This window comes from Danio aesculapii, chromosome 23 (genome assembly GCF_903798145.1).
Source record: "Danio aesculapii chromosome 23, fDanAes4.1, whole genome shotgun sequence".
NCBI lineage: Eukaryota > Metazoa > Chordata > Actinopteri > Cypriniformes > Danionidae > Danio > Danio aesculapii.
Window position 1 is genome coordinate 6444980 of NC_079457.1, and position 13574 is coordinate 6458553.

The 13574-nt window shown below is 35.7% G+C and overlaps 1 protein-coding gene across 2 annotated transcripts in view; it reads left to right on the top strand.

The window, feature by feature from the left end:
• The window catches only part of scube3 (signal peptide, CUB domain, EGF-like 3), a 272493-nt gene that overhangs the window by 88972 nt on the left and 169947 nt on the right, over positions 1 to 13574 (top strand). For both annotated transcript variants that reach the window (XM_056448768.1, XM_056448769.1), the window contains exon 2: positions 2551 to 2673. In XM_056448768.1, the coding sequence (XP_056304743.1) occupies positions 2551 to 2673 (123 nt within the window). The remainder of the gene's footprint in view (positions 1 to 2550; positions 2674 to 13574) is intronic.

Genomic DNA, 13574 nt, shown 5'->3' on the forward strand with positions numbered 1-13574 from the left:
TTTGACTTGAACAGGGTGTCTACGGGGTCTTAAAATGTCTTAAATTTGAAAAACTAATACGGTAGTCCTGTTTTGAACATGCCACTATGCTGACACGTAGGCATTTGTAGCTCCGCCCTCTTTCAAAACGAGCACAATCTCATTTGAATTTAAAGGGACAGTCAGCTAAAAGGGTCAGATTCAAAGAGTTATAAAAAATATTTGTGTGTTATTTTGAGCTGAAACTTTACAAACACACTCATCACATAGATACATCAGAGACTTATTTTACATCTTGTTAATAATAGGTCCACTTTAGAGGCAAAAAAAATTGAGTATGAGAGGATTATCTTTTGCTGGTGTATCCATGAGAGCGTCGCTGGCCTTTTGATCATAACAGAGTGTGTTTTTGTTGTTAGGCTTTAGTCATGGCGATACGCAGCACCAGCTCGACTGCAGGAAATGCCAGAGCGCTGGTGAAGGATCCTAGAGCTGGAAATGTTGAGTTTGGCTTTAGTCCCAGAGGTCACAGGAATATGAGATGCTCACGGCCTTACAATTACGTCTTAACCGGGAACAGCTCAGTTTTGTCTGCTCAGGAGACGCAGATTTATTGTAGGGCTGCACGATATTGGAAAATCTGACAGTGCGATATTTTGCTTTTCTGCAATAAATATTGTGATAAATATTCAATTTCAGCAGATGATATACAGCAACGTACAGTAAAAGATTATGAGTGTTTACTGGTGACACGAATAGTTTCAAATGATTGAGTTCGATTTGGTGAACTAGTTCAACCGGTTCACTTAGAATATGGGTCGGGAACCTTTTTTCAACACAGCCATTTCTGATGATTTTTAGCAAATTAATTTTTTCAAGAGCCATTTGGATGTATGTATATCTCAAAATGCCTCTTTAAAAATGCATTTGCTACTGTATTACTACTATAAATATACAGGTTTAAACACAATCTTAATTTATGTCGATGCACAACTCAAAAATAAACAAATATGAAGCATCACATGTTGAGCAAGTCCATGAATGAAGACCGTCCTTTTATTGTTAACAGTTCTTATTAATTTTGCTGTAAAAAATTACAATAAAGAGTGAATTGTAATTGTGTCTTCGATAGGAAAGTGACGGTTATAATTTTTTATATGGTAAAATATTATTGAAGGGAGACCGCTGGAGAGCCACATATATTTTTGGTCAAAGAGCCACATGTGGCTAGAGAGCCATAGGTTCCCTACCACTGACCTAAAACATCCAGTTAAAACGATTAATTCGCGATCGTGATACAGAAATAAAACCCTTTTTTGGTCACAATTGTGTTAAAGTAATAGTTTTAAGTATCTGTATTTATCGCTGTCACCGTGCTGCTGTCATGTCCACTTGTTGTTTTTGTCGTGGGAGCAACAGTGAGGATGACTGGACTGAAGGAGGACCAGCTTGCTCTGGCCAATGGCAGCAGGATTACAGACTCTGAGGTGCTGCACGTGTCAAACACCTGCAACGTGAATTAGATTTACTTTTAAAAGGCTTAGTAAGATGATGTATTTAATACATCTACAAGGACGAAAACAAAGTAGGTTTTTGCTATAATTTTAGTTAGTTTCAGTAAGTTTTGTATGAACACAAGACAGTTTCATGTAGTTCCAGTTTTTTTTAAAACTCTCTTCTTTATTTTTATTTCAGTTAACAACAATTATTTTTAGTTTTTTCGTTCGTTTTCGTTAACTATAATAACCTTGCAACGTAATTGTTAAAAATGAAATAATGTTTTGTTTGTCACATATAGTTAACTATTTATGTGATTTGGGAAAATGGTGTGTTTCAATTCGGCTGCCACCACAAGTATATTTCAAACCTGTGGGAAGCACAAGCACTGTATATACAAATTTCACCAGATGACTTGAAAAACGCTATTTGGAAAGAATTTATACATTTATAATGATCTTGGTGATTCTGTAGGGAAGTGAATCATGCATAAAATGTAATAAATTACAAGCAAATGAAAAAAAAGCAAAGATAAAAGTGAAGTAAACAATGTTTTATGATTTTCGTTGCAGTCAAATAGCATTTAGGCACAGAACTTCAATAATCAAATGTAAAATAACACTGCAAAAGTCTTTACTGTATAAATAATTCAATACAATTATTATTTATTAAAGTTACTTGTGGTAAAATTGCTTGTGGATCAATACTTAGAACTCTGTCAGGACTTAAAAAGTGCAAATGAAAAAAACTTTAACTCTATTTTGGTTGAACTCTGCAATAACTACACAATTCTCATGTCTTTTTCTCCTGGCCAACTATAATCATAACATTGCAGATCCTGTGATGTGACTATTTTGATTTTGATCGATGCTGAAGCAATATATTGTGCAGCCCTAATTTGTTGTCAAAGAGAGAAATTTGTGTTGTGGCAATACAACTGTGCCATGCTGGATCAGCAAGTTTTCACTTGAGTGTTTCTATTTACTCGCCCGAGGCAGAAACATGTGTGGGTCTTTCTGAAAATAGCGAGGGCCCGAGCTCCTTTAAGCCTCTTGATTTCCTTTTCTCTCACAGATGTGGACGAGTGCGCCGAGGCCCTGGACAGCTGCAGTATAGATGCCATCTGCCAGAACACCCTCAAGTCATACAAATGCATCTGCAAATCAGGATATAAAGGCGACGGGAAACACTGTGAAGGTGAGAAGCATTCACTGAGAGAGAACGATGCTAAAACATGCCAGACCAATGAGGGAAGAATACAGAAAACAAACACTTGATTCTAGATATTTAGAATACACTGCATGCAAAGAGCATCTTATTTTGGAATAGGGTGTCCTCGGGGTCTTAAAGTCTTAAAATATCTTACATTTCCAAAACTATATTTACATTTTAGGGCTTAAAAGTCTTATATTCACTGAAATATTGTTTTGTAGGTCTTAAATCAATTAATTTTCCCATCAGGGGTGCGTTTCCCAAACAAGGACGTAACTCATGGCTGAACAATAATAGTACGATGCATCATTTGGGAAACGAACGATGTAGTGATGAGTGTTTCCCAAAACCCGTAGTTTCTCTGTCGCAGATTCATCATTTGAAGCACGTTAGTTATAATGTAAAACGCTCATAATGATGCTCTAAACGGGGTGGTAACTTCTTTTGAGAAGAACCCCATAATTTCTTTGTGCGAATTATATTGTTTTAAACACACACACACACACGCATTAAAAAAAAAATCCAATATTAGTTTTGAAAAAACATACACTCGCTTTCCATATTAATTGAGATATGATGATGATGATGATGATTATTATGTAGGATAATATTTATTTATTTTTTATTTTTTGAAAAGTCTACTTTTACAATTTGACACATGCAAACCACTGCAGAAATGTGCTAACCAATAGGCCCATGTCATATACAGTACAGATTCTTTATAAATAAGCTACTGTTTTTTGTTTTCACAAGCTTTGAAGACGTAACGTAAATTCCGCTTTTAAATAATAGGTCACCTATAGCTTTCATCATCAGCCACAGTGCGAAGGGAGCTCAATTGTAAACATGAAGATCACTAAAACTGAACTGTAAAAATACTTTGAAAGCAAATTACACCTAAAAGAGATGACTTTAATGCTTTTTAAAATATATAAGTTTAAATGTTAGAATGTTCTAAATGAATGGGGCATAGGGGGGATAACTGGGAATTGAACACAACCAGGAAATATGTTTCTAACTACAACTCCAGAGGTCTAGTTGCAAGTAGGCATAGGAAGATAACCGTTATCAAGGTTTACCGCGGCTTGGAAAAGTCAAGGTTTTAAAACCGCCATAATTTTCTGTAATACCACACAGGTATGTAAATGATTTTTATATTTACATTTTTGTTATTTAGGACAACAGTTGTTTTTTAGGTCAACAGTTTCTTCAGCATAAAAAATATCCAAAGATGCTGTTTTAAATTGTAAAGAAATCTGTGTTTTTGAAACCAATGAAGACAGCAGAAGTCAATGATTCATTTGAATTATTCAGCCTGACATCTTTACTGTTAAAAATATTATAAATATTTCAAAAAATAAAATGTATTGTGTTTTAAAGGAAATTATTATTAATATTTTTTTATCCAGACATTTAAAAAGAATATATTTCCGAGCAGTAATCACAATACTGTTATATTTTTATCCAAGGTTATCGTATACTGTTAGAATTTTATAGCGGCCCATGCCTAGTTTGCGAATGTTCGTTGGAATGACGGATTTGGGAAATGCCAAATCAACAAACTTTGTAACGACACAACTTGCAACCTTAGTTGGCTAATGATGGTTTTCAGAAACGCACCTCTGGTCAACACTCATCCAATCACCAACAATACATCTGAATGAAACCTTTAACAAAAGTACAATTTATTAGCTGCATTTTTAAAAATCTATATATACAACCAGAGTTTGTTTGTTTTGACGCATTATATACAGTTTTTAATTTAATTCATCACTAGATTGTGTCAAAGCAGCTACACATAGAAGTTCAAGTAAACTTAACTGTGTCAGTCCAGTTTTCAGAGTTGAAGTTCAGTTTAGTTCAGTTCTGTGTGGTTTAATTGTCACTGCTGAAAGTCCAAACACTGAAGAGCAAATCCATCGATGTGCAGCTCCACAAGTCCCAAACCGTGCAAGCCAGTGGTGAGGAACAAACTTCACCAATTGACGAAAGTGAAGGAAAAAAAAAACCTTGAGAGAAACCAGGCTCAGTTGGGCATGACCTTTTCTCCTCTGGCCAAACTTCTTGTGCATAGCTGAATTCTAGGCGCCGGAGGCTGGAGAGCGCTGGATATTCATTGTGGAGAAGCTTCACGTGTGAGTAGGGCACTGGTGGGTGTACAGGCTGTATATCAGACCCATCTCCCGTCACCCTCCAGTTTTGTTATTCCTATTTTATTTATAATGGTCTTCAAAAAGGTCTTAAAAAGTCTTAAGTTTGAAACCCTCTTGTAGAAAACAATGGAATATAAACAAAATTAAAACACAATTGCTGCTTCCTAATTCGTACACTCGCTTTCCATATTAATTGAGATATGATGATGATGATGATGATGATGATTATTATTATGTAGGATATTATTTATTTTTTATTTTTTGAAAAGTCTACTTTTACAATTTGACACATGCAAACCACTGCAGAAATGTGCTAACAAACAGGCCGTGTACAGGCTGTATATCAGACCCATCTCCCGCCACCCTCCTGTTTTGTTATTCCTATTTTATTTAAAATGGTCTTCAAAAAGAAAAGGTCTTAAGTTTGAAACCCTCTTGTAGAAAACATTAAAATATGTCCTAAAAATATGTCATTTTTTTGTAAATAAAAAGTTCAAACTTTTAAATGTGTAAGCATTGCAACTTACAGTACTACCTCCTTATTAATGAACCATTATGTTGCTCAGTTACATGCCCTGTCAATCATCTTAATACATCATCCACTTTTCCTTCATATTTAATTGCTTAACTTCAATAAAGATGCAGTTTTTCATGCAGAGAAATCTCATCTGGTGTTTGCATAACTATGCATCAACACTCCTTTAAAGAAGTTCACATTGTTGTTGCAGATGGAATATAACACGGAAAATTTAAGTATTTTACAAGTGATATTAAATAATGGTCATTCAAATAACTTTACTAAAGCCTCTCTACTTGGCATGGGGCGATAATCGTTTTCAAGGTATACCACCATTTGGAAAAGTCAAGGTTTTGAAACCAGCAAAATTTTCTGCCATACTGTTCCTACAGTAAATGTATAAGATTTATTTATTTATTTTTTTACGTTTCGTTCTAAGTTTTTTAGGACAACAGTATCTCTAGCAGAAAATATATCCACAGATGCAGTCTTAATTTGTAATGAAATCTGTGTTTTTAAAAACTAATGAGTACAGCACAAGTCATTGATTCATCTGAATGATCCTGACCAGTTTACCTATTAACCTGACCTGTTTACTAACCCAAAATATTTTAAAAGGTTCTCAAAATAAAATACATCGTGTTCAGAGCGGAAAAAAGTTTTGTTGTTTTTTACCCAGACATTTAAAAAATAATATATTTTTAAACATATTTTTCGCAATACCGTAAAACTGTGAAATTTTTTATCCAAGGAAGGTTATCATATTGTCAGAATCGTATACCGGCCCATGCCTGCTCTCTACTTGACTTTTGGTTTTGCATGTCTGCCATGTTTGTGGTTGTTTACACTTTTCCTGAGTTTGTAGTTCTAATCTGATTCACATCCAATGCACAATGTATTGTGGGCAATGTTAGTGGTTAGAGTACGGACAGTTCTACACTTCCAAATTTAGTTTTCAAAATGGAAATAACACAACATCCAGGAAGCTTTGGTGTATTCATTTCAAAATACTACAGTTTGACACACACTAATTCTATTTTTGAGGCTGTGTGCATTCATATTTAAGTCCCCACTGGGATATAAAAACATGTACACACACAGAGACCCATATTTAAAATAAAATAATTTATTTATTTATAATTTTTTATTATAACAGCATATATTATAAATTATGCAGGCACTTATCAAATTACAGATAAATTAAATGAATAATTTACATTATAATATAATTTAAGTTATATTCAGTATATAATTTGTATGTGTGTATGTACAGTTCTCAGCATATATAAGCACACCCCTCGCAAATCTAGCTTTTAAATAAAAATTTTTAATAGGAAGCTATACAATATCATATTTGTGCATATACATTAGATTAGTTAGTACTGAAGCCAAATCTGGAGCTAATCTTACAAAATAACTTATAATAACAGTCCAAAAACTAGTACACTCAAATTTATGTTATAGAAAAATATTAAATACAAATTTTAAAAAGAGGAAAAATCAAGAGAAGCAAAAAATATGGAAATAGTTTGCTATATTTTGCTTGAAATTAATTGTATAATATTTTAATTCCTAAAACAATCGCAAAAACGAGTGCACTTCCGCGTTGTAGAATAAGGTCAATATAGTTTATAATGTAAATGTTTTATATGGCCTGATAGACAAAGAGATGCAAATATAGAACTAAATAGAAGTAAATATAGATCATTTATAACACATAATACAAAAATAAAACGTTTGCACCTTTGACTGAATTGACACTTTTTGTCCTCTTTTCATTCCACTGTATAATTGTATTTAAATGCGTGCAAGATAAATAGACCTAAATATAAATCTAGTAAGATATAAAGAAATTCAGATTGCTGTTTAAGCTAGTTAAGAACTGTGACCAGCCATGCTGTTCATTTCAACAGGCGAGAGCTGCTTTCTCAAGGCTTAAAGACTGTTATTTACTCCGAAGCCACGTTATTTGTAGCAAATAGCTATCAAGAGTTTTGCAATAGCTTTCATAGGATTAGGATCCGGTTTTTAGTGCTTGTCTTGATGTGTGCGCTGAAATTCAGCACGTGTAGAAGTATATTTGAACAGCGATGCTCGTATCTCTCCAGCACACATTTGTGTTTCCACACCACATCAAGGGCTTTACAGGCTGATCCCAGTTCAGTCATGAGTGCCGTTTTAACGCAGCACAAACATTCCCGAACTCATTCACTTCCCAGTGTTTTGCCTGGGCTTAAGATGTTTGTATCCAGAAAGGATCACATTGGCTAAGTGGCTCCAAAAGCAGCATACACCTCTCCAAATACAACTGAGCTTTAAAAACTTCCCTCAAGTCATACCAGAACACAATATAATCAAAGATATGGCTATATCAACGCAGAGACCGCAAGGCTGGCTTTTGACCAACGACTTGTCTAATTATACTAATTAACTTAGTTAAGCCTTTTATTGCAAAGACAAAAGAAATTAGTTATTAAAGCTATTATGCTTAAAAATGTAAAAAAAAAAACATTGGGAACATATTTGCAAATATATTCAAATTTTATCTTCAACTTTAACTGTATATTCCACTTATATGAAAGGCAAAGGCATCTAGATTACGCTTTATTTTACCAAAATAAAATATGGTCATGCCTTGATTTTTAATTATTTAGTTAGGACAGCAAGGTCTGACTTTGCTTAGGCAAAAGTCTTGTCACTTAACAGAAGTAATGTCCAGTATAGAACATAAAGTCATGGTGCAGTGGAAACAGAATTAATATTGTGTCTGACTCCATCATGAGCTTGGAGGACTGCATCCATACATCTCTGCCATTCCAGTTGACTTTTTAAAGAAGAAATTTGACTCATTGCAAAGAAAGAGTTCATCAAGATTCATTGGATTCATCTTCAATGCCTTCTCCTTCATCTTACCCCAGGCATGCTCAATAATGTTTATATCTGGTGACTGGGCTGGCCAATCCTGGAGCACCTTGACCTTCTTTGCTTTCAGGAACATTGATGTGGAGGCTGAAGTATGAGGAGGAGCGCTATCCTGCTGAAGAATTTGCCCTCACCTGTGGTTTGTAGTGTAATGGGCTGCACAAATGTCTTGATACCGCCGGCTTTTGATGTTGCCATCCACTCTGCAGATCTCTTGCACACCCCCATACTGAATGTAACCCCAAACCATGATTTTTCCTCCACCAATCTTGACTGATTTCTTTGAGAATCTTGGGTTTATGCGGGTTCCAATAAGTCTTCTGCAGTATTTGTGATGATTGGGATACAGTTCAACAGACGATTCATTAGACAAATCTGCCACTTTTTCAAATGATCAACTAGAAGTCAAGGTATTATTTGTTGCTCCTACAACTGGGATCACCAACAAGACTTGTCAGATAGTGTATGTATACTAGCATAAAAGAACCCCTTAATTAAAGGGCTCTAATTTAGGCCTATTTTTCCAGATGTTAAACAAATATTTTGTGTCTCCAGGATGTTTTGAGAATATAACATGTTGAGGATGTTATACCGTCAGATCATTTATTATACCCTGCTGTAAATGTCAATTCTGTGGTCAGAGGGCATTGCAATGTTTTTTTTGTGTCTATGCCTTTAAATGCAAATGAGCTGGTTCTTCCCGCCCACTCTGTCACTTTGCTTCAGGGAAGAATAAGCAGATCGAATGTTGGATGTCAAGATAAACAAAGCAAAAAAAGACACTGTCCACAGTCGCAAATATCACAGTAAAATGAATATGCCATACACAAATACCATTACAACAATTGCAAGTTTAACACGTTGTGCTGCTTGCTCATCAACTCGTGATAATGTGTAAGCGGATGCCCACCAAACAGGTAAATATGCTTCTGTATAGAGATCGTTATAGCTACGCTACTGTGCAAAAAAAGCCCGATTTAATGTCCACTAACCAGGACTTCTGTCCTGTTTATAGTTGTGTACTCTATGCAGCTGTGATGATTCCAGCGGTTATGAATTGCGTAGTTTAAAAAGTATACAGTAGCTAAAAATGCTATAAAAACACAGTGTAGCTTCTTGAAGTGCAGCTGATCACAGAGAGTTGGAACAGATCTGTAATGCCAGTTTTTTTGCAAATCCTGTTTTGCGGATATGGTTGTACGCATTACTACTGAGATATGTTAATATGCGCCTATCAATTAATATTGGTTGGTGGGAACAAACGCCCTGCTACGACACGTTGTGGTTGACAACAATTGCTGGGATGTGGATCCTATTTTAACGTCAGGAAATTTTAAAAAAGAGACTTGAGTTTATATCACTCCAATATGACTGTGGACACACTGTACATACGCACAGTTCTGTCCAAACAGCTTCCAAACATTGCATTATAGGTGTCCTTTGATAAAAGACAACATGTGTTATATGAAAATAATGGTTGGAAATCATTTAACCTACTTTATGCTCTGCCATTTCAGTATTACATGAGTCAGATCTGTGCTGTTTGATGTTCATCATGGAACCTATTTGATAAATATTTCTTAAAGATTTCTCACTGTTGTTTATTTGCATGTCTGGCAAATATAGCACAATTATTGCATTTTAGGCATCTTTTAAGATTTTTCATGCACATTTTGCCCGTCACATCCTTTACTTTTTAAATGTCCTATATCCTTATATCCTAAAATGTCCATAAAACTGGTGGATGGAAACAGTTAATGGCATGCCTGGCACTGCTCTCTGTGTGTTTGGCTGTAATTACCATGTCAAGTCCTTATCGGCAACATGTAGAATATTTCATGCTCTGTTTCACATCTTAAAGGTAAAGAATTGAGTCTGTCATCGTTTTAATCATTTAAAACATCAATTTCCCTTCCCTCAGGTAAGTCTGAAAACAAAACCGACACAGACCTTGAAATGTTTGAATACACAAAGTATCGGTCAGAATGATCTTATTATAGACTACACAATAAAACTAAATTTCTCCCTAAGTAACTTGTTTCCAAGTGAAATGATCAGACCATGCTTAAACAAGATAAATAAATTGAAGAAGCATACGATATTAAGTTTTGAATTAGGTTTCTTTTTCTTTGCCCACTGGCAATTTATTTTCCTGTGCTTTAAACCTGAAGTCTGGTTTGATTCGTGCTTAACTTGAGAAACTGTTTGTTGGTAAGGTAATTGAAATAGATTCAATGCAAAAGTAGTGCTGTTGTGCAGTTAAATGGGTTTATATAGAATGGTCAGAAAAAAAGAAAATATCCAGTGAGCGGCAGTTCTGTGGGCGCAAATGCCTTGTTGATGACAGAGGTCAGAGGAGAATGGCCAGGCTGGTTCCAGCTAATAGAAAGGCAACAGTAAGTCAAATAACCACTCGATACAACCGAGGTCTGCAGAAGAGCATCTCTGAATGCACAACACGTCCAACCTTGAGGCAGATGGGCTACAGCAGCAGAAGACTACACTGGGTGCCACTCCTTTCAGCTAAGAACAGGAAACTGAGGCTACAATTCACACAGGCTCACCAAAATTGGACAATAGAAGATTGGAAAAACATTGCCTGGTCTGATGAGTCTCAATTTCTGCTGCAACATTTGGGTGGTAGGGTTAGAATTTGACATCAACAACATGAAAGCATGGATCCATCCTGCCTTGTATCAGCAGTTCAGGCTGGTGGTGTAATGGTGTGGGGGATATTTTCTTGGTACACTTTGGGTCCATTAGTACCAATTGAGGATCATGTCAATGCCACAGCCTACCTAAGTATTGTTCCTTACGATGTTCATCCCTTTATGACCACAGTGCATCTTCTGATGGCTTCTTCCAGCAGGATATCACACATGTCATAAAGCGTAAATCATCTCAGACTGGTTTATTAAACATGACACTGTACTCAAATGGCCTCCACAGTCACCAGAGCTCAATCCAATAGAGCACCTTTGGAATGTGGTGGAACGGGAGATTGGCATCATGGATGTGCAGCCGACAAATCTGCAGCAACTGTGTGATGCTATCATGTCAATATGGAGCAAAATCTCTGAGGAATATTTCCAGTACCTCGTTGAATCTAAGCCATGAAGGATTAAGGCAGTTCTGAAAGCAAAAGGGGGTCCAACTCGGTACTAGTAAGGTGTACCTAATAAAGTGGCCAATGAGTGTATGTAATAAATTACTGTCAATAAAAATGAAAACAATATAATTTAGTTATAAATAAAATTATAAATTACTACCAATATATATTTTTTAATATATAATTACATGTAATATATATATATATTTTATTTATTGCTTTGTAGCTTTCTTCAGTTCATTTCAATTGTTCTGTGGTGTGACGAGTTTTACACACTCGCAATGAAAAAAATTCTACCATTTTGTCTCAGTAATAAAGAGAGCTTTAAAATAAATATACAAGATATTAAACTGCTGTATATATGAAGTCCTCAGTTCACATTTCAAGTCACTCAATTTACTGCTTGAATGCTTATAAAGTAGCTATGAACCAGCATTAACTCCTAATTGTTATTCTAAACTGCTCTTCAAGCAATTTGACACAATTTTCAGGTTAATTTTGCATTATTTGATCACTCCATATACTCACTGTAAACTCCACCATCCGAGTCCTAATAGGCTATTTATTATTTTCCTGATGCACTTCTGCAATCATCCCAGCGTGAAACGAAAGACCCGTAAACAAAATAAAGACTTGCAAAACCTTACTTTTCTTCCACTTTGCAGAATTGCTTCAATTGTTGGGCCTTGTCGGAGACGCACATGTGGAGGGCAGAATAGCTTGTAATTTCATGCATGCCGTTTCTTCTGCGCTAAACCTGAAATGAAAACATAAAGCGTAAAAGACTTTGTACTGTGTTGGAGGTGGGATTAAAAAAGCATTCAGGAATAAAGACGAAAAATAAAGGACTGCGAATGCCTCTCCATAGTCACCGAGCCTCAACGACTACAAAGCGGAGAAGATAAGTCTGGGTAATTAGTGCTCAATTGGCCGTCTAATGAGAGGGGACGGCCTGTGGTCCCCCCCCCAACAGTCATCCACTTCTCTCTCTGGCTCTGAGATGTTTATTCAGCTGCTCTCGCAACCCAAACATGAGGCATAATTCACCATAATCACTGCAGTTACTGGCACACAGAAGCTTGGAGTCCACTAAATAAATTAATTAGGAACAAATTAATGCCGACGCGTTTTAAAAGGGCTCACATCCCGCTTATTTCAAGGTCAACTTATTATGTTTTTATCTGCATGAAGAGTTTTTTCAAGGACTTTAGAAATCATGGAGCTTTAAAAGTTTATGTACTGTACAGTTGAAGTCAAAATTATTCACCCTCCTGACTTTTTATTGTTTTCTTTTTCAAATATTTCCCAAATGATGTTTAACAGAGCAAGGCATTTTTCACAGTATTTCCTATAATATTTTCTCTTCTTATTTATTTTATTTCAGCTAGAATAAAAGCAGTTTTTAATTTTTTTAAACTATTTTAATATCGATATTATTAGCCCCCTTAAGCAATATTTGTTTTCTCTAATTGTCTACAGAACAAACCGCTGTTATACGATTACTAGCCTAATAATTAACCTAGTTAAGCCTTTAAATGTTAATAGGAAATGGGCATTTTTTAAAATTTCTTGTACTGATTTAGGTGGTACTGTGGCTCAGTGGTTAGCACTGTCACCTCACAACAAGAAGGTTACGGTTTCGAGTCCCGACTGGATCAGTTGGCATTTTTGTGTGAAGATTGCATGTTCTCCCCGTGGGTTTCCTCTGGGTACTCCAGTTTACCCCACAGTCCAAACACATGCGCTATAGCTGAATTGAAAACTAAATTGGCTGTAGTTTGTGAATGTGAGAGTGTATAGGTGCACGTCTGACAGTTTATTAAGGGTGTACCGCAGGATCGTGTCTCACCATAGTCTCACTATAGTTGTTAAACATGATATTTAATTAATCTTGTCTCTCTCTAATGACTCTTCGGTCTTTTGAATTCATCAGGTAACGTGTCACAGCGTCAGTACACTGCTTCAATCTTTCGCTTTCACGCTTGTACTTAGTCAATTTAGCAAAAACCTCAGATACTCTTGGTTGGTTGCTGTTGGTTGTGCACCTTTTTTACCAACCAAGTTTGTCGGCGCCATTATAACGACACAGATCACTCTGCCTATTCATGCCAGAGTCCAGCGGAAAAAGTGATTGACAGGTGGTAATTCATGTAACTTTATTTATCTATGATTTGGTTATGGGTAA